At 42.9% G+C, this 18690-nt stretch overlaps 1 protein-coding gene across 1 annotated transcript; it reads right to left on the bottom strand.

The window, feature by feature from the left end:
* Nucleotides 1-1116: 1116 nt before the first annotated feature.
* On the bottom strand, nucleotides 1117-17954 carry LOC139710959 (uncharacterized). Its single transcript, XM_071622879.1, has 6 exons — nucleotides 14989-17954; nucleotides 13858-14896; nucleotides 12730-13790; nucleotides 8997-9210; nucleotides 2395-3034; nucleotides 1117-1361 (listed from the first exon to the last, which is right to left on the bottom strand). The coding sequence occupies exons 1-6, from the start codon at nucleotides 17952-17954 to the stop codon at nucleotides 1117-1119; spliced, it is 6165 nt and encodes a 2054-aa protein (XP_071478980.1).
* Nucleotides 17955-18690: the final 736 nt, after the last annotated feature.

Here is an 18690-nt window from a genome sequence, read left to right as displayed (position 1 = left end):
CACGTAGGCACTTGACAATAATTATTCGAATTGTGGACCTCTGATTGCCTCTACTAACATTTACATCATGCACATTTCTTTCACATCAAAATCCCAGGAATATTCCCTTGGCGACGGTAACCCATGACAACAACACCAGTGCTTGTCGAAGACTTTCCCGACCCGCGCCCCAACCTAGCAGCAATGTATATCATTATATGCACCATGCAACATTATTATCAGTTAGAACCCCCCTCCCCCCCCCCAAAAAAAAAAGTTCCATTGTATGCAACCAATGAAAGAATTCTTGTCGCCCAGGTTGACAGGATGGAAACTTGCATAAAACCATTATGATACCTCATGAAACTCATATAATCATTTATATTATTTTGACTCACTGTGAGGTCTCCAGGATAAACCATTAATACATTTCAAACTCATCTACCGACATATTGGTTGATATTTGTTGTTGTTCATCTTACAACGGTGGTCAGCAATAATAACTTGCTGTTGTGTTTCTTTTGTAGTTTGTCACTTTCATCCATTGAAGTTCATTCAAAGTTCTTCCAAACTTTGCTTGCGTCCGTTGTTGATGCTCCGGGCTGTACCACAGTCAACCAAAAGAAGACCCATACAAATCGATTGTCCAGGAAGTAGTCTCGTGCGATCATGAATCAAATTCTCTGTTAGTAACAGAGTTTTCTCGCTGGAATGTAGGGCCTATAACAGCTGTATGACAGGCAACGAGACACAGCCCTGTCGCTGTACCGAACTCGCGTGCTTTGCACGGCGTCTGGTCAACAGGACAGGAGAAATTATGTGGAAATAAGCGGTTTTATTCTCTCTCCCAAAGAGGCGATGATCGTCACACATATTAGCTGAATATGGGCTATCCAGCCATCTTCTCAGATGGAAATGAACAAACAAAAACAAAACAAAACGCACACGCCACATGCACACACATAAACTTGCACATAGATACACAAACACACACAAGCACTTTTTTTATGTGCTCTGATCTGTACATTCATACATGCACATAAATACACACACAATATGACGCATGATCTCACGCAAACGCACAGAAACACACCAAAAAATCTGGGCTAACACGCATAATTCTGACCCTACAAAAATTCAGCTCGGACACCACGTCGTCTTGGAGCGAAAAGAGTTCCGGCCGCGCCGCGCGTATTTTTTCAATTGCGCCCTCGCGCGCCGATCCATGAAGGTGTAGATCATGGGATCCAACAAAGAGTTGGCGAAGGCGAGCCACATCGTCGTGACGCCGAACCAGTGACCCTCCCCTACTGGGATGAAATTGAGATGGACTAGCATGTACGGCATCCAGCAAAATATGAGCGCCATGACAAGAACAGCTCCTGGAAGGTAAGAAGAGAGGAGTGGGAAAAAGATAGCAAATCAAAAACAAATCATGGTGCGAAAAATCACATGAGGCATGTTATACCGAAGGTTCGTTAATCCGAAAATTGAAATAAGACCGGTAATAATAATAATAAGAATAATAATAATCATGACGATGATGATGATAATAATAATGATAATAATAAATAACAATAACAATAATGATTAGGTCTTATTTATCCAGGGTAGCCTCTTCAGTGTTGCCACTGCTCTACCAGAGGGCCCTGCCATTATTATTACCCCAGCGTTGCCAGGTACCCATCTGTACACCTGGGTCGAGAGGGACATAGTGGGTAAAAACATCTTGTCGTAAGCGCTGGGCGGGAATCGAACTTGGTAATACTAAAAGTTGGTTAATGCCAACATTCTTTTGATTTTCATATCAACGAACCTCATTTCATTTTCGAATGAACGACTCTTTGGAATAGAATCATTATTACGCCGACTTCAGGTTAGACGACCAGGAACTCCAAACGGGGTTCTCTCTCCCTTTCTCTCTCTCTCTCTCTCTCTCTCTCTCACTCCCTCTAGGTTACTTCAGTTCTACCACTTGTTTAAGCCTGACATGTCCTCCAGTTTATCAGCCTAAAGGGGACTAGAAACAGGGTATCTCTCTACCTCCCCTCCCCCACCATCTTTTAGTTCATCTGTAAACATCTGTGCAGTAGGATATCGAGAAAGAATGGAAGTGAAAATTATGATGTGATTTACTTTTCGGGAGCCTAAGTAATACAAGCTGTACTTTTGATTTAGGCTATCCCACTTTGGTTAATTCTTATGTCTACTATTTATTCATCATTTGTTGCAAATGGATATGGTATCAAATATGTGTTATAATGATTTTTTTTAACGTCAAAACGACAGATTGTTGTGGCATATTCATTGTAACTCAATTATGTTTGTTACTTATTCTTGGGAACACAAAGTGGAAATAAATTAAGATCAAAATCAACAGAAAAGAACGATCAAAATGAATAGTTTTACACTAACCGACTGCTGCCACCCTTGTCTCAACTTTCCACTGCTTTATTTGGGCGCTGAAGCTGTGTTGTCGAGATACTTTCCCCTTTTTCCTCTTAGTCGTACTTTCGTCGTCATTCGCCTTCTTCGACGCCATGGAGTACGCTCCCGTCGTGTGCTCCCTGCTGATGCTCGACGGACCGTTCGCGTCGCTCTCGACGGCCTCGGCAGGGACGTTGGACTGCCGCTGTATCGCCGAGTTCGACAATCCAGTCGGACGATCATCTCCGTTCACGGCAGCCCGCCTCGTCCGCTTGAGACGCAAGCCGACTTTCCTTAGGTAGAAGACGATAGCGATGTAAAACAATATTAGGCCCGGTGTCAGCGCGACCAGGGTGAACATCCCAAAGGCGTTGAAGAGCGGATCGCTCCAGGAAGGGGAACAGTGAAAGGTGCTGGCGTGGTAGCGATACATCGACGTCGCCCCCGTCAACGGCATCAGCCCCAACAGCAGCGACGATGACCAGGAGAAGGCGATGAAGACGAACACTCGTCGCTTCGAGGGCGGGAACCGCTGGGAGAGGACGACAGCCAGGAACCGCTCGACGCAAATCGCGAGGATGGACATTGGCACAACGATTGTAAAGAGGAGGGTGAGAAAACCGTTTGCCTGTACAAAGAAAAAGAAGCAGATGTCGGGGCTTTTTTTGGTTAGGTTTGTCGATTTTGCTTCCTTATTTCAAGAGGTCATTTCTGCACTTTCTGTTTGCATACCAATAGGGCCTACTTGATATATTACAATAAGATATTGAATTAAAGCTCAAAAACGGCAGTAAAGTAAGAAATGACAAACAATTATAGCTCATATATAACAAAGATATATAAAAATAGACTTTAGATGATCATGCATTACGAGGTAACATAATTATATAGATATCGGTATACATAACAGCTACAAAATGCAGATGGCCACCATGATACACAATGCTTGAAGAAATGACCAGTCTCATGCGATCTACAGTGACATAGAAATGATAGAGAGTGATACTTAGTGTACCAAAGTGAATGTGGTGCTATTGCGTGTACGTGCTAGTGAGGATGCACTCAGGCATAAAAAAGTACCCAACAAAGTATACACTATATCAAAATGTATGACCAGTAGTAGTCTCGTAAAGTCAATCAAATTATATTGCGACATAATACGTTTTGGTTAGCTCAAATGACAATACTAAGAGGCAAAAGGATGTCCTCTTCGTGTCTCACACCAGAAAGGACGCTGTCACCAACGGAGCAACCACCCCCCCCCCCCCCCCCCCCCTCCACTACCAGCATGACCAGCGCAAATGGAGCCGGTGAAACGGCTACGATCATGGTAGCGGACGGTGATGATGGTACAGATGTAATGAGAAAGGTGATGGTGTTTTAATTCAATTCAATTCAATTCAGTTTAAACTTTATTTTTTACTGTTTTTATGATGGCGATGGGACAATATTGATGACGCACGTGTTAACTATTACGACGATGAAAATATGAGGATACAAATCAAAGTAACAAAAGAAGGCGCAAATTAGCAGCAAAATCTGAGGGTATGAATAGCATTGGTAAAGTAAACTTGATATGGCATGCGTGCAAGTATTGTTATGGTTTAGTCATTTCCAGCCATCAAGAGGTGGTAGAAAATATCTAGAAATGGTGCCTCATCCTCCTCATCAACTTCAAGAGCATGGATAGCATTACAGGGTAAGTGGTTGCACTGGTGATGCCAATATCAAAATTAACCCATTACACACGAGGAATCCAGCTGGTCCAATATATACAAAGTATACCGAGCTCTCTGAATATCGCATTGAACGGGATGAGATAGAAATCATATTCCGAACCCATGTTCAAACTGACTTTTAGGAAATAGAGCGAAAGAAAAAAAAAAGAAACCAACAATCTAGATTGGCAATATGAGACAGATGTGGAATTTCAAAGTTTCATATGACTGTGTTCACGATGTAACGATACTAGTAGCAACTATATTATCAAACTAAAACATGGTGATACTACTATTCTCCTCACGAGTTGACTCATACGAAAAGTACAATTCAGTATTCACGAAATTTGCCTGTTTCAAATAAAATACAAGAGAGGAAATCGGCCATCTTGCAATAATGGGGTTTGTAGTAATATGAAAACTTGATATTGACAAACAAGGTTTCTATGGCACCTTCATGCATAATTCAAAGAGAGAATAATTGTGAGGCGCTTTGCATACCCGTACATTATACCACCTGACCTCCATTGCGCAAAATGGTAACCACAGCATGACGTCACTCTTTCGTGAAAATAATGTGACACTTGAAAATCCCACATCTTTCTTATCCCGCATGTTATATGTCCAACTTTCATGACATCTCAACCTTTCGGTCTTCTTCCGAGGTTACGTTGATTTGTCAAGCCAACGTAAACATGGAATGATTCTCTAATTATTGACTATTAGTCAGGGAGCTAGCGACCACTCAATTTACCCCATCAAGCCCAAAAGGTTTGACCCCTCAAAGGTGTTGGGACCACATTCCTCATTAACAAAATGCACGTCAGCCTGGTCCCGGAAGGCGGATTCGGCCCCCAGGGACCCCCCCGAAAAGGGCCTTTGGAGGGTGTAGTTTACCCCTTGGAGCCCACGAACCAGACTTGGTCTAAAAGAATGTCCTATGGGTGTACATCATAAAAATATAAAAACTGACAAAATATCTGGTCGGGAAAGGGGTTGCCAGACCGCTAGTTTGTATGCACAAACCCTTGTTGGTCTGCGTCAAGACTACACTTTCCCATAGGCCCTGTACTGTAGCGTCTCTCAACAGTCCGAGGGACAGTGCCAGTTGAGTGCATGTAGTAGTCTTGGCGCAGACTCTGTTACTCCCAACAAGGGTTTGTACCCGCAAACTACCTGGCATACTCTGGGACCCAGGGTAGTTTGCAGGCAGAAATTGACCAGCACAATAGAACACACACACACCCACACACCCACGCACACACACACACACACACACACACACACACACATGCACACACGCTCGCACATTTCTCTATGTAAATACATACCAGTACACAAAACATGTCACATAGGTTCTACAGCCATGATACCTAGCACACCGTCAGACATATAAGAAGTTTATACCTTTTGATTATTTAAATGGATGCTATCAATGGACATTTCAGCAGGAACACTAAAGAGAATTTAAAATTTGTGTGAAATTGTATCATGTGTCACTGGCCACACAGGCTGCTTATCCTATACAGTGTATGGTCTGTATCCATATGTATGTATATGCCACAAATAGTTTTTCAAAAAATGCTGAAACAAGCTTTTTGTTGTCTACCATACAGTATGATGCATGACTTGATGTGTAATTGCCAGGGTTAATGGCAACTACTGGTAAATCATAAGCATGAACTACATTGTAATTGTATATACCGGTACTATAATTATGACAACCTGAAATGTGGGTGTTTTTTTTTTTCTTTTTTGTTCTTTCATTTTTTTTTTTGGGGGGGGGGGGTAGACAAAGTATCTCATAAATGAGGAGTTGACAAGAGCGCTGATATAAAAGAGAACACAAAGAACAGTCATGGAGATGCTCTCGGCATGCATGCTATAGTTAAAGAAAAGAAGTGAAGCTAGCATTTCATTCAGTTGGTAATTTGTCATTTCAACTTTGTGTGTATAATGTCCAGGGCTAATAGTAATCATAAGCTGTGTTTGCATGACATGTGACACCACAGGTTGAGTTTTGTTTGTGTGGGGCTGGGGAACTGAAGATAATGTGTCTCCAGAAATAAGGAGTTGACAAAAGTGTTGATGTAAAGAGAACACAAGATCAAGTTCACACCCTCGGCCTGCATGCTACCATAATAATAGTCAATGTTTCAACTTGTCTACTGGCCAGGGTCAATGGCAGTCTTTGCAGTATGTGACACCATAACTTGAGTTTTCTTTGTGTGGGGCCGGGAACTAAAGTTAAAGTATCTTCAGAAACAAGAAGTTGACAAAAGTGCTGAAATAATCATTCTATTGTGAACCTTGTTATTTGATGTTTCAAGGAAGTTCAGCAATACATGTACACAGTTTATGTAGAACACCATAATTATGTTCATTACTCTTATAGATATTATTATGCAGATATTTGTCCACAACAATTTAGATGACATGCACTACTGAGTGATGTGAGCATGGATGGATATAATTTCTGCTTTTTTATACATAAAGAGTGATTTTTATCAGCAAAAAACTAAAAAAGTTATAATTTTGAGGTTTTCAAAGAATCATGTAAGGATTGAGACTTGATATTTACACTTTAAATGCAAAAAAAGTGAGAAAGTTGTATCTGTCATTCTGTTATCAACATTAACTTTATTAGTTACAATGTTCATTGCTCTGATGATAATATCGTTTACTTCAATGTGTTATACAATGTATTTAGTGCTTCTGTGGTTGGCCTGAAACTGAAAGTGTACTCACAATGAAAGGTTTATTTCAGCATTTTCTGAAAAGCTCCATTTGTGTCTCATAAGGTGAATGCATAATAAAGGATAGGTAGACGGTGGGGCCAGCAAAACATGATACAATTTCACACAAATTTTAAATTCTCTCTAGTGTTCCTGCTGAAATGTCCATTGATAGCATCCATTTAAATAATCAAAAGGTATGAACTTCCTATAGGTCTGACATCACCATGGCCGTAGAACTTATGTGACATGTTTTGTGTACTGTATTTACATAGAGGAACGTGTGAGCGCATGTGCGTGCGTGTGTGTGTGTGTGTGTGTTTGTGTGTATGTGTGTGGGTGTGTGTGTGTGGATGTGTGTGTTCTAATGTGTCTGGTCAATTTCTGCCTGCAAACTACCCTGGGTCCCAGGGTATACCAGATAGTTTGCGGGTACAAACCCTTGTTGGGAGTAACAGAGTCTGCGCCAAGACTACCTCATGCACTCAACTGGCATTGTCCCTGCGACTGTTGGGAGACGCTACAGTACAGGACCTATGGGAAAGTGTAGTCTTGACGCAGACCAACAAGGGTTTGTGCATACAAACTAGCGGTCTGGCAACCCCTTTCCCGACCAGATATTTTGTCAGTTTTTATATTTTTATGATGTATACCCATAGGACATTCTTTTAGACCAAGTTTGGTTTGTGGGCTCCATGGGGTAAATTACACCCGCCAAGGGCCCTTTTCGGGGGGTCCCTGGGGGCCGAACCCGCCTTCCGGGACCAGGCTGACGCGCATTTTGTTAATGAGGAAGGTGGTCCCAACAACTCTGAGCGGTCAAACCTTTTGGGCTTGATGGGGTAAATTGAGTGGTCGCTAGCTCCCTGACCATATGTGATGACTAATTAATTTCTGCTTGTAGAATTCCAAAAACAGTCAAATCTGCCTCAGCGGCCATCTGCCGTCTTCGACTTCTAAAAACAATTCCCCAAGAGAAAAGCCATGTTTAAGACACTGTCTATAACGGCCACCTGTCTATAAGGGCCATCTTTTCGTCTCCCTTGGGTAGCGGCTATAGAACAGGTTTGACTGTTATGTACACTTCCAATAAGTAGACTGTGTGAGTAATGAATCGTACGTTCACTTATACAGTCAAACAGCAGAGTACTTTAGTGCATTCGATTTTCTTTGTTTCCTTTTTGAGGATATTTCGGGAACAAAAGCGACGGAGACAGCAAAACGATTCCAAAGTGCTTTCGATGGGTTCTCTGCATTCTGTTATTCTTGTCCCGAGTTGACGAATCTCGGCATAGATGTTTACATTTCTCATAATTCCATGTTTTGCTCTATCACTTATCTTGTCGTATTTTCGTCGATGCGGTTCGGCAAAGCATAACAAAACAAACCGAAATAAAAGACGGCAAAACTAGAAGAAAAACAAAGCAAAACAAACAAGAAAGGGCATAAGTGCTTTTTGGAAATGATAACAAAAAAAAAATGTTTCACACAATGCGAACCGCATTAGTAATCGAGAGATAATATAGCGAGAAGAGTAACGCATCATCCTATTTCACCACTTTCGCTAGATAACAACACCTCTTGTATTTAACACAATACATGGTTTTGATGTTTATCTCTCACGCTAGTGGTCTTTTATGCTGGTACAAGCTCTATGGCTCACTGATCAGTTTCTGAACATGCGCCGTCACAGATAGATTTGATTACTACTAAAGTTTCCCCAACATATCATGTTATCCAATCATGTACGAAAGTGATGCGTGCAGCGACTTGCACGAAAGTCCACGACACATTCGATGAAAACTTGAGGAAAACAAAACAAAACAAAATCAGACAATTAGTTGAAGAGATCTGAAACTTACAAAAGTTTTGTTTACTTTAAATCTTTGCTGCATTTCTTTCAAGGTTTATAAATAACTTTGTTATCAAGGCAAAACTATGATGACAACTGTTACGTTAATCATGTTAGTAGTCCGTTACTTGGAATGTCGATCATGGCACTTCTAGATCATTCAAACTGAAATTTCGTTCTGGGAAGGGGTAGTTTCGAAAGTTTGACAGCAAGACAAGGGGGAGGGTGGGGTGTAGGGGATGGGGGAGCTGACCAAAGTTTTTGTGTTCTTAGCGTACTACTAACTTTGCACGCGGCACCTCGAGAGCGGAGAAAGCACCCTCTGTCGAAGACTGAGGCCAGCGAGAAAGGCATGGTGAAGAGGGATATGCCAAGGTCCGCAACGTTCAGGTTGAGGATGAGCAGGTTGTGGGCGTGGCTTCTTAAACTGCGCGTGCGCAGAGTGATGCAGATGGCCACAGAATTGGCCAGTGCGGCGCCGACCATGAAGATGATAAGACTGTATAAGTAATAAAAAACAACAACAAAAGGAATACATTAATCAAACAAAGCGACCAGTCACATTAGAACATCAATGGACATGATGGGTGTGTTTATAGAGCAGAAACTCTGCGCCACTTGAAGATCAATGTTTTTGTTATTATTGCTCGACCCTGAAGTACGGGGAATTCCGCAATATACATGAAAGGAAGTGAATGTTGAAGAACGAATAAGATTTCATGTAACATGACCAATGACATGCCGTCTTGTACTATTCTAATAAAAAAACTTGAAGTATACGTTCAGCGCATCTATAATGTTAAAAAAGTGCACTCGAGATCATATTATTAATGCATTTTCCTCGATCTCTATTGATTTCATTCTCAAATCATCCACAAAGAAACAATGCATTCTGGATACAAAGCAAAATCAACATCATTGTATTTTTTTTTTAAATATTGACTGCAATATTGCAATATTTACCACAATCCCGCACTTTAACTTCGACACTGATAGTAAATCAATCGAAGTCAAACTAACTAAACAATATACCATCGAAACAATACTTATTATAAATTGCATTATCGGTACATTCCACTCCACTTGAGTATTTTGACACATGAGACCATAGTCCCCTTGATTGTGGATGCGTAAACATAACTCACATTACACTTGTAAGAGAACATAATACGTACGAGAATACATTAAACAACTCAAGAATAAAATCTCTCATAAAAGTCCTCTCAACCCCCTCCCAAGCGAAACAAATCTTGATCAATCCTATCTTTAAAGAAATCACAACATAATTATAATTCTTCCGTATACTTATCATTATCCTCTCCTCCAAATCAAATCCAAGAACATCATATCATGGACTGTAGCCCCCCCCCCCCCAACCCATTCCCCAACACACACTTAGAGCTGCCAAAAGAAAAGAAAAATGACCCCCACATATTAAAGGACAAGTTCACCTTCATATACATTAGGATTAAGAGAATGCAGCAATATTAGTAGAACACATCAGTGAAAATTTGAGGAAAATCAGACGATCCGTTCTAAAGTTATGAATATTTTAAGTATCTGCGCAGTCACTGCTGGATGAGAAGACTACTACAGTGTATGATGTCACATGCGTACAACTATACAAGGAAAATAAAAAGAGAATTTTACAAAACTTTACTTTTTGAATAAAGTGCACATTTCTTCGACTTGCTACTGAAGTATGTTAAGGGTGATATTATTCCCCCTGCCTTCTGAAAGAGAGAAGTCGAGTGTACTTTTGCTATGCGAGAAAAATGGAAATATGTTGAATATTCTTTATTCGATATGTTGTGGTTCACTCAGCAAACTTCCAGGCTTACACGTTGTTGCAATAAAGAGATGTAGGACGAGCGTTTACCATAAAAGACCTTTGTAGCTTCCTTTATTCTCTCTTGCATATGACGTACAATACTCGATGCAATGCAACGCAATGCAGTACAGTGAGGTATGATATCGTAAAACGGGAACGTGCGGTGGTATGCGGTACATGGTACGATATGCAGTAGCAGTAGTAGCTGTAGATACTGTAGCTAGTTGTAGTATATGCAGTAGTAAAATTCAACAACTGTGTCTGTTACACCTGAAATAATGACCAAACACACATAATATAAACACAGTTAACTCAACTTTCTGTTATGTGTACAAGTTATGCCAATCAATACAACTGTATGTGCATTCACCTTTCCCTGAATGCTATAACAAATACACTTGAAGTGTATCTTTCAACTTCTGTTAAATTTTGGCACCAAATTCCTTCACATGTGCATGTGCCACCAAAGGAAAAAAGATTCACACATTCATGTTCATGCACATGTCTAAACTATCTTGCAAATCATGATATAATCTACATCAGCTGTTGCTGTTATATCTTTGTGTTATATTGTCCAAAGGTATCAATGAAATATCTTTTTACTCATACAGGGTTTTGTTCTTTGTTTTTACATAAACAGTCCTTGCTCATCATCAATACATCACTGGTTAGAAATCTGTTGCATCCAACATACATGTATTATCCAACCTTTACCAATAGGTAAACCAGTTGCAAGTTTAACATGTGAATGATTCTTTGACTGCATCTCACAGGACTGCCTAACTACCATAAATCAGCCACTCGAGGAGTTTGTTCATGTGAAACAGGCTGAAATAATAAACTGTGCCACTACTTTGTTTAATTATTCCCAATATAAACGTCTGCAATGACATTATACAGTATATGTGATTATTACCAAAGAGCGCCTAATTTGAGACTATGCAAAAGGCGTATCACCTTATATTTACCCCAAAATATCACTCCGCCTCTTTTATTGGCGTGAACCGGTTACCAAGGAACACCAAGCCAGCTAATTACTAATAAAATAGTTCCTGAACAGACCGAATTCACATTATTTTTACTGCAACTGCGAATTCACCTCAAACACAATTATCAATCCTTACAATTGTTTTTCAAACAATCAATAACACTCCATATCGCTTTCTCAAACCCCAATCAGACACCAAATGTCTTTTAAACTTGCACTAGTTACAGCACGCTCAAGGGCCGTGAATCAAACTTTCAATAGGCAAGTGCACACAATGTCAATGTCATGAACGATCGAAGCTAAGAATGCTAACTGATCGAGCAAACCACAAATCTAACAATCACCCTTTGCACTATCAAATTGATCCACAAGGGTCACAAAACTATAGATTTTCAGGTCTAACAATCCCACCTTCTTAACTGGCATAAATCTTACAAAAAGACACTCGGTTCTGGAAGTTGCGAATGAGTGCTTCATCTCGAATACTCGCTGTGTGGTGATGCATCATAAAACACGCCAGACGCACGCTAGTCTCTTCACCAGCCGTGCTTAACTATCCAACAAATTATATGAAGCACAGTTAACACTGTATCAAGAAGTGTACAAATGGCAAGATATGGGTATAAACTTATAAGAATTGCTTCCAGTCAGCAATATCTCAAACACGCCTTGCCTTTGGAGAGGCAATAAAAATAAGTGTACAAATGTATGCCACCTTCATTATTAACATGTCATGTCATGACATTCCAAGACCCCTTGAAAGTGACGGGATGTCACTTCAATTCTGAACTTACATAACACCTTCAAAAGCCTTAACACGAGGCAACATTAAGCTATCTCAACGCAACCTATATTGAAGATGCAGTCTAATTAGCTCACTGGTAAGAGTCCGCTAACAAGCAGAATATTGATGACCGTCCATAACAGTCTATTCATGAGTATACAGTTCAAAGGTTCAAATAACCGAAACAAGAATAAACCTGTTTCAATGTCAAGTTCACAGTTCACGGGTGCTCAAACTGAAACAATGTTCCATATGAAGCTCAAGGTTTATAAGTGTTAAAACAACTGAAACAAATGTAAACTGTTCCATATCAGGCTCACACTTTATGAGTGTTCAGATATCAGAGCGTTCATCTCTTTTAAGCAAATCCACCAGTTTTATCACAGGCCTAGTAGCACGAGTACCGTCTGCGAACTTCACTTCAACTACTCTAACAAAGCCGTCTTCACCAGGATGCACACTCACGACCTCAGCCATCTTCCAAGAGCCTCGCTTCTTGTCCTCCCCGATGACGAGGACGATGTCTTTCTCCTGGACATTGTCCCCAGACTGCTGCCATTTCTGCCTTGGGACCAGCTTGCGGGTGCATTCAATCCACCTACGCCAGAACCCGTCAACCATGGTGTTGCACAGCTCCCGACGTTTCCTCAGGTCTCCCTTATACTCCTCACAAGGGATGTCAGGACAGCTCAGGTCTCCCCTGCCGATCAGGAAGTGATTAGGTGTCAGAGGAGGATGATCGAGTGGCGACGACGACATCGCAGTCAGAGGACGGCTGTTGATCAGCCCCGAGATCTGGCTGAACACCGTCTCCCATTCCACGAAGGTCAGTCTATCTGCCTTGACGAGGTGCCTCATCGCTTTCTTCACCTCCTGCACCATGCGTTCAACTGCTCCTTGGTGATGGGGACCTCCTGGTGGTCCGAATTTCCACTGCATCTTATATCGCAGACAGTGGTTCCTGACTTGGCTTTGATCAACTTTCAAATTTAGTTCGTTGATCTTGTTGTCTGCTCCTCGGAAGCAAGTAGCGTTGTCACTGATCATGATGGCAGGTGCCCCTCTGATACTGACGAACCGTTCTAAAGCCTGCAGGAACGCCTGAGTGGAGAGGTCCTGCACTACGGTGAGATGGACGGCTCTGGTCACAGCACATGTGAACAGTGCACAGTAGCCCTTCGCTGTAGTGTTCCTGTTCACCTTTACATTAACTGGACCCAGGTAGTCCACGAGGGTAGTCTTGAATGGTGGAGAACACGGAGTCACCCGAAACTCTGGTAGATCAGCCATTCTCTGTTGGACCGGCTTTCCTCTGTATCTCCTGCATGTCACACAGCTACGTACGACCTGTCGTGCAAGTGCCATATCCCCTATAACCCAGTACTTCTTGCGGACTTCATATGCTGTCCGCAAATGGCCTCCATGGAGGGCAAGCATGTGACCGTATCTCACAAGAAGAGAGCTGATAGTGCACTTCTTTGGGAGAAGATATGGGTGACGAAAGATCATAAGAAAGGGGTGCCTTACCGAGACGTCCACCAACTCGATAAGCTCCATCTTCATCGAGGAATGGGTCAAGCTTCTGGATGTTTGCATCTTGGAAGTTGATACCCCTCTGAGCTTGCTTGACCCAGTACAGTTCTGCTTCCTTCATCAGCTTCGGGGAGGGCCATTGTGATATCTGCTCTCTAAGCTGCTTTAGCCACTGCTTCTTGGGAAGTTCCTTGACGGAGAGTACCCGGGCTGTGACCATCTGCAGTCTAGACCACTTTGAGAACTTCGAAACGTCCAATATTGCTGCACTCTCAGAAGTAGTCTTGGACATCATCGATAGGGTCTTGGCGTTTCGAGAGTGGAACCTCTTCCGTTCTGGGTCTCCGGGTTTAACAGGGACATTCTCAGGAGTCCTGGGCCAGGATTCAGGGGGTAATCGCAGGTACATCGGTCCGTCTATGACTTTCATCATATCCAAAGCAGTACCACCCCTAGACACTATGTCTATGACATTCTGGTCAGTTGGCACATATGAAACATCAGTGAAGGGGTCAAAGTCAGCAGTGATTTCTCCTACTCGGCAAGAGACGTATGAACGAAAGGACTTTGACTGCCCACGAAGCCAGCTGATGGCGGTCAAGCTATCTGTCCATATCCTGGAGTACGTGATGTCAAACCGCAGGGCATTCTTAAGTGTTGTCATCAATCGAGCAAGCAACAGGATAGCCTGGAGTTCCTTCCGTGGCATGCTCATCTGCTTCAAGGGTGTAAGTCTAGATCTCGCTGCAATGAAGGATAGCTGTCCTCCACCGCTCTCCGCATCTGACCAGCGTAACCATACGCCCATGCCCATGGCATCCTCTGAGGCGTCACTTGCACCATGAAGAGAAACCTCCGGTAGTGGCCGCTTGCCCTTGTAGCTGTCTGGGATTAAGCAGCGTGGTACCTCGATGTTCACCGCTTCTTCTAGATCCCTACTGATACCCTTCAGCATGGAGCACAGTTCTGGCCTGTCACTGAGGGGGTATCCCAATCTATGTTCATCTGCCAGAGCTTCTGTAGCATAATCCTCGGACGTACAAGCACCCCTGCAAGAAGACCGAAGACATCGTAAAATGAAGCTGTATAGGCCAGTATCTTGCGCTTCGTCGGAACAGGTTCAGTGAGTGGTGTCACTGGCTTGACACTCAAAGCATCAGTAGAGAGATTCCATCTCGTTCCTAAGACGACAGAGGTTTCATTACTCTCCTCAGCATCACACACCTCCTTGCAATTGGACTGCCATTTTCTTAGGTTAAACTTCCCTTTATCCAGGGTCTTAACCAGTCTCGACTTCAGATCGAGTGCTTCGTTGACGTCCATCACTGATTCGCTGAGGTCATCCATGTAGAATTGCTTGACAACAACTCTCTGAAGTTGATCATCATCAGGAGCATGCTCATGAACTACATGCCTTAGTTTAACTATTGCTGCAGCAGGGGAAGGCTTGTCGCCGAAAGTGACGGTGGTCAGCTCATAGACTTGTATCGGGTGATGTGGTCTCTCTCTGAACACGAAGCGATGAAAGCGTGCATCATCCGGGGAAATCTTGATTGCCTGGAACATTTTGGAAATGTCTGCAACCATTCCAACCTCCTTCTCCTGGAACCGCAAGGCAACTTCAAAGAGACCAGCATTGGTGTTTTCCCCTTTAATCAGGCAATCATTCAAGGAACGTCCTTGGTACTTAGCCTTTCCATCATAGACTACTCGAACAGGCGTCGTCTTTGATTCCTTCAGAACAGCGAAATGTGGGAGGAACCACATTTTCCGGTTCGCTTCTTTGTCTCGTCTGAGCTCCTCTTGCGTCACAAGCCTGGAGACACCTCTCTCTAACTGGTCCCTCATTTGTCTGCAATAGACTTCCCATTCTTCTGGACGATTGCGGAATTGATTTTCCAGACTCTTCTGCCGCTTGACTGCATAATCGTAGTTATCAGGAAGTCCATCAGAAGGTCGTTTCCAAGGTAGTCCTACCTCATAAGAGCCATCAGATCGCTGCTTTACGCTCTCCTGCATGGAATCAGTGGCACTCTTCTCCTCATCAGAGAGACACCTGCACCTCCTTGGTTCCAGTCCAGCAACCTCCAGCCCAAGGTACTCTTCAAGGGAGCCTGAAGCTGCTACGTTGATGTAGTTGACGTGTGGTACTGTGTTGGCTGATGGACCACCTTGAATAAACCAACCAAGCGGGCAGCGAACAGCAAGCGGGTCATCCGAGCTTCTGCCTCTGATGAACTGTTCCCATACCATGAGATGAGAATTGTCTACGCCAAGTAGCAGATCGATGACTGGAGATGGAGCTGGATCAATCTCAACATCTCTCAAGTGATCGAACATCTGAAGGTGATCCTGCAATATGACGGGTGTATCTCCGCAGGGCTCTTCTATCTCAGTAACTGTTACAGGGTAGGAAAGAGTTTGGTTCATGTCCTCTATTTCACAGTCCAACACCCTTAGCTTCTGCTTGATATGACCGCCCCCAGCTAGACTGAGATCATGGTCCTGGAAGATGTCGTTTTCCATCCTTGGGAAGATTCCCGTCCTTACCAATGTTGCCTGGCTTCCACAGTCCAGCAGGATACGTACTAGTTGTCGTTTGTTTCCACGTCTGATGTATCCCATAACTGTCGGTAAAGTAGCTTGCAATTTTCCAGTGGGCGTGGTTGACAAGGACTTCATGGCATTGTTAGACTGTGCTGCCCTGGTGTTGCTTGTCTGATTCATTTGGTTGACCGAAGTGTCTTGTTCCCTCTCATTACCGTAAACCTTTGGGCAGATGGAGGCAAAATGATCTTCACTCCCACAGGTGCGGATCCGGCATGGTGCTACGAACTGACACTGTCGGTGGTCATGAGGAGGCTTGCCAGCTCTGCAGTTATTGTGACCGCAACGACTGCAAATGTTGTTCTGCTTCATGATCTGATGCTTCTCCTGTAGTGTCAGACCACGAAACTTCACGCACGTCTTCAGGTAGTGCGTGTTTGACTCCTTATGCAATGCACATTTGGGAACATCTGGACGTGAATCCTTTCCTTGCTTTCGTGCTGAATCAAAGGAGACTGCATGAGAAGATCTAGACATCTTATCAATTCTCTGTGTTGTTGGAGGATCTATGTGGGAAGGCTTGGCCTTGTCTAGTAGAAGAAGTTGACTATACAGCCACTTCACCAGGCCAGTGAGTGTGTCAGGTGTTCCATCATCTCTTACACTCTTGAAGAAGGCAACTCTATGTTCCTCCGGGAGTTTCTGTCGTATGTTGCTCAACATGATCCGGCTGTTTAGCTCCCCTGATAATCCAACTGTCTCTGCTTGAGTTTCAAACATCTGGAGTGTCTGGATGAATCGCCTCATGGCTGACAGATTGACCTTCCCTTTGAACTCATAAGGTTTCAAGTCATTGAGATCCTTCAGCAGGCTATCAACAACCTTGTCTTCATCTCCGTAGTACTCATCCAGCACCTGCCATGCACGTTGGACATTAACGCAACCTCTGATCATATTGCGTTCTCTGCTGTTTATCATTGCTTCTGTAAGCTGATAAAAGCATTCTATCTCCGTCAGACCGCTTGTACAGTGCACAAATAATTCCTTGAAGCGCTTGTAATCCTTCAAGTCTCCATTGAAAGTTGGGAACTTTAACCGTGCCATCTTTGGAGCAACTGATACTGACTGAGTTGTCATCCGAAATGGTGAGGCTACAGTTTGGCTAGGCATCGGCGTCGAGATTCCTGGGCTCACAGGCATTGAAGGACCTGGCGACGCGATGTGCGTTGGAGCTGCTGCTAAGTCCACATTGCTTGAGGATTGGGAGAGGCGATCAATGGCACGTCTCGCCTGGACAAGAACCTTCACGTATTCCTTTTCGCACTCAGCCATCCAGTTCTCCTCCTCCTCAAATTGTGGTTCAGTTTCAGTGGTGTCAATCAACTCCGAATGCTTCTCTTCAACGCGGCGAAATTGTTCATCTGCCTTTCTGACATACTCCTTCAATGTTTCAAGATCGCTGGCATCACTTTCGACCAAGCCACGAATCGTTGCGAGGGTACGCGTCAGCTTTCCCTTTAAGTTTCTCCTCGAGAGCTTCAATTTGGCCGTGTCTGTCATAGTGCTGTTTGGCTGCTGCTCTTGAAGGGTAGATCGTGTTAATTGCAGAAGAACGATGACAAATCTTACAACAGTTGTTGAAGATATGTTGTGGTTCACTCAGCAAACTTCCAGGCTTACACGTTGTTGCAATAAAGAGATGTAGGACGAGCGTTTACCATAAAAGACCTTTGTAGCTTCCTTTATTCTCTCTTGCATATGACGTACAATACTCGATGCAATGCAACGCAATGCAGTACAGTGAGGTATGATATCGTAAAACGGGAACGTGCGGTGGTATGCGGTACATGGTACGATATGCAGTAGCAGTAGTAGCTGTAGATACTGTAGCTAGTTGTAGTATACGCAGTAGTAAAATTCAACAACTGTGTCTGTTACACCTGAAATAATGACCAAACACACATAATATAAACACAGTTAACTCAACTTTCTGTTATGTGTACAAGTTATGCCAATCAATACAACTGTATGTGCATTCACCTTTCCCTGAATGCTATAACAAATACACTTGAAGTGTATCTTTCAACTTCTGTTAAATTTTGGCACCAAATTCCTTCACATGTGCATGTGCCACCAAAGGAAAAAAGATTCACACATTCATGTTCATGCACATGTCTAAACTATCTTGCAAATCATGATATAATCTACATCAGCTGTTGCTGTTATATCTTTGTGTTATATTGTCCAAAGGTATCAATGAAATATCTTTTTACTCATACAGGGTTTTGTTCTTTGT

This window comes from Diadema antillarum, unplaced genomic scaffold (assembly GCF_040938485.1).
Source record: "Diadema antillarum isolate AM-2024a unplaced genomic scaffold, OU_Dant_1.0 seq00001593_RagTag, whole genome shotgun sequence".
In the NCBI taxonomy this organism is placed as follows: domain Eukaryota; kingdom Metazoa; phylum Echinodermata; class Echinoidea; order Diadematoida; family Diadematidae; genus Diadema; species Diadema antillarum.
The sequence above is the reverse complement of the archived record's forward strand: the minus strand, read 5'-3'. Positions and strand labels throughout refer to the sequence as shown.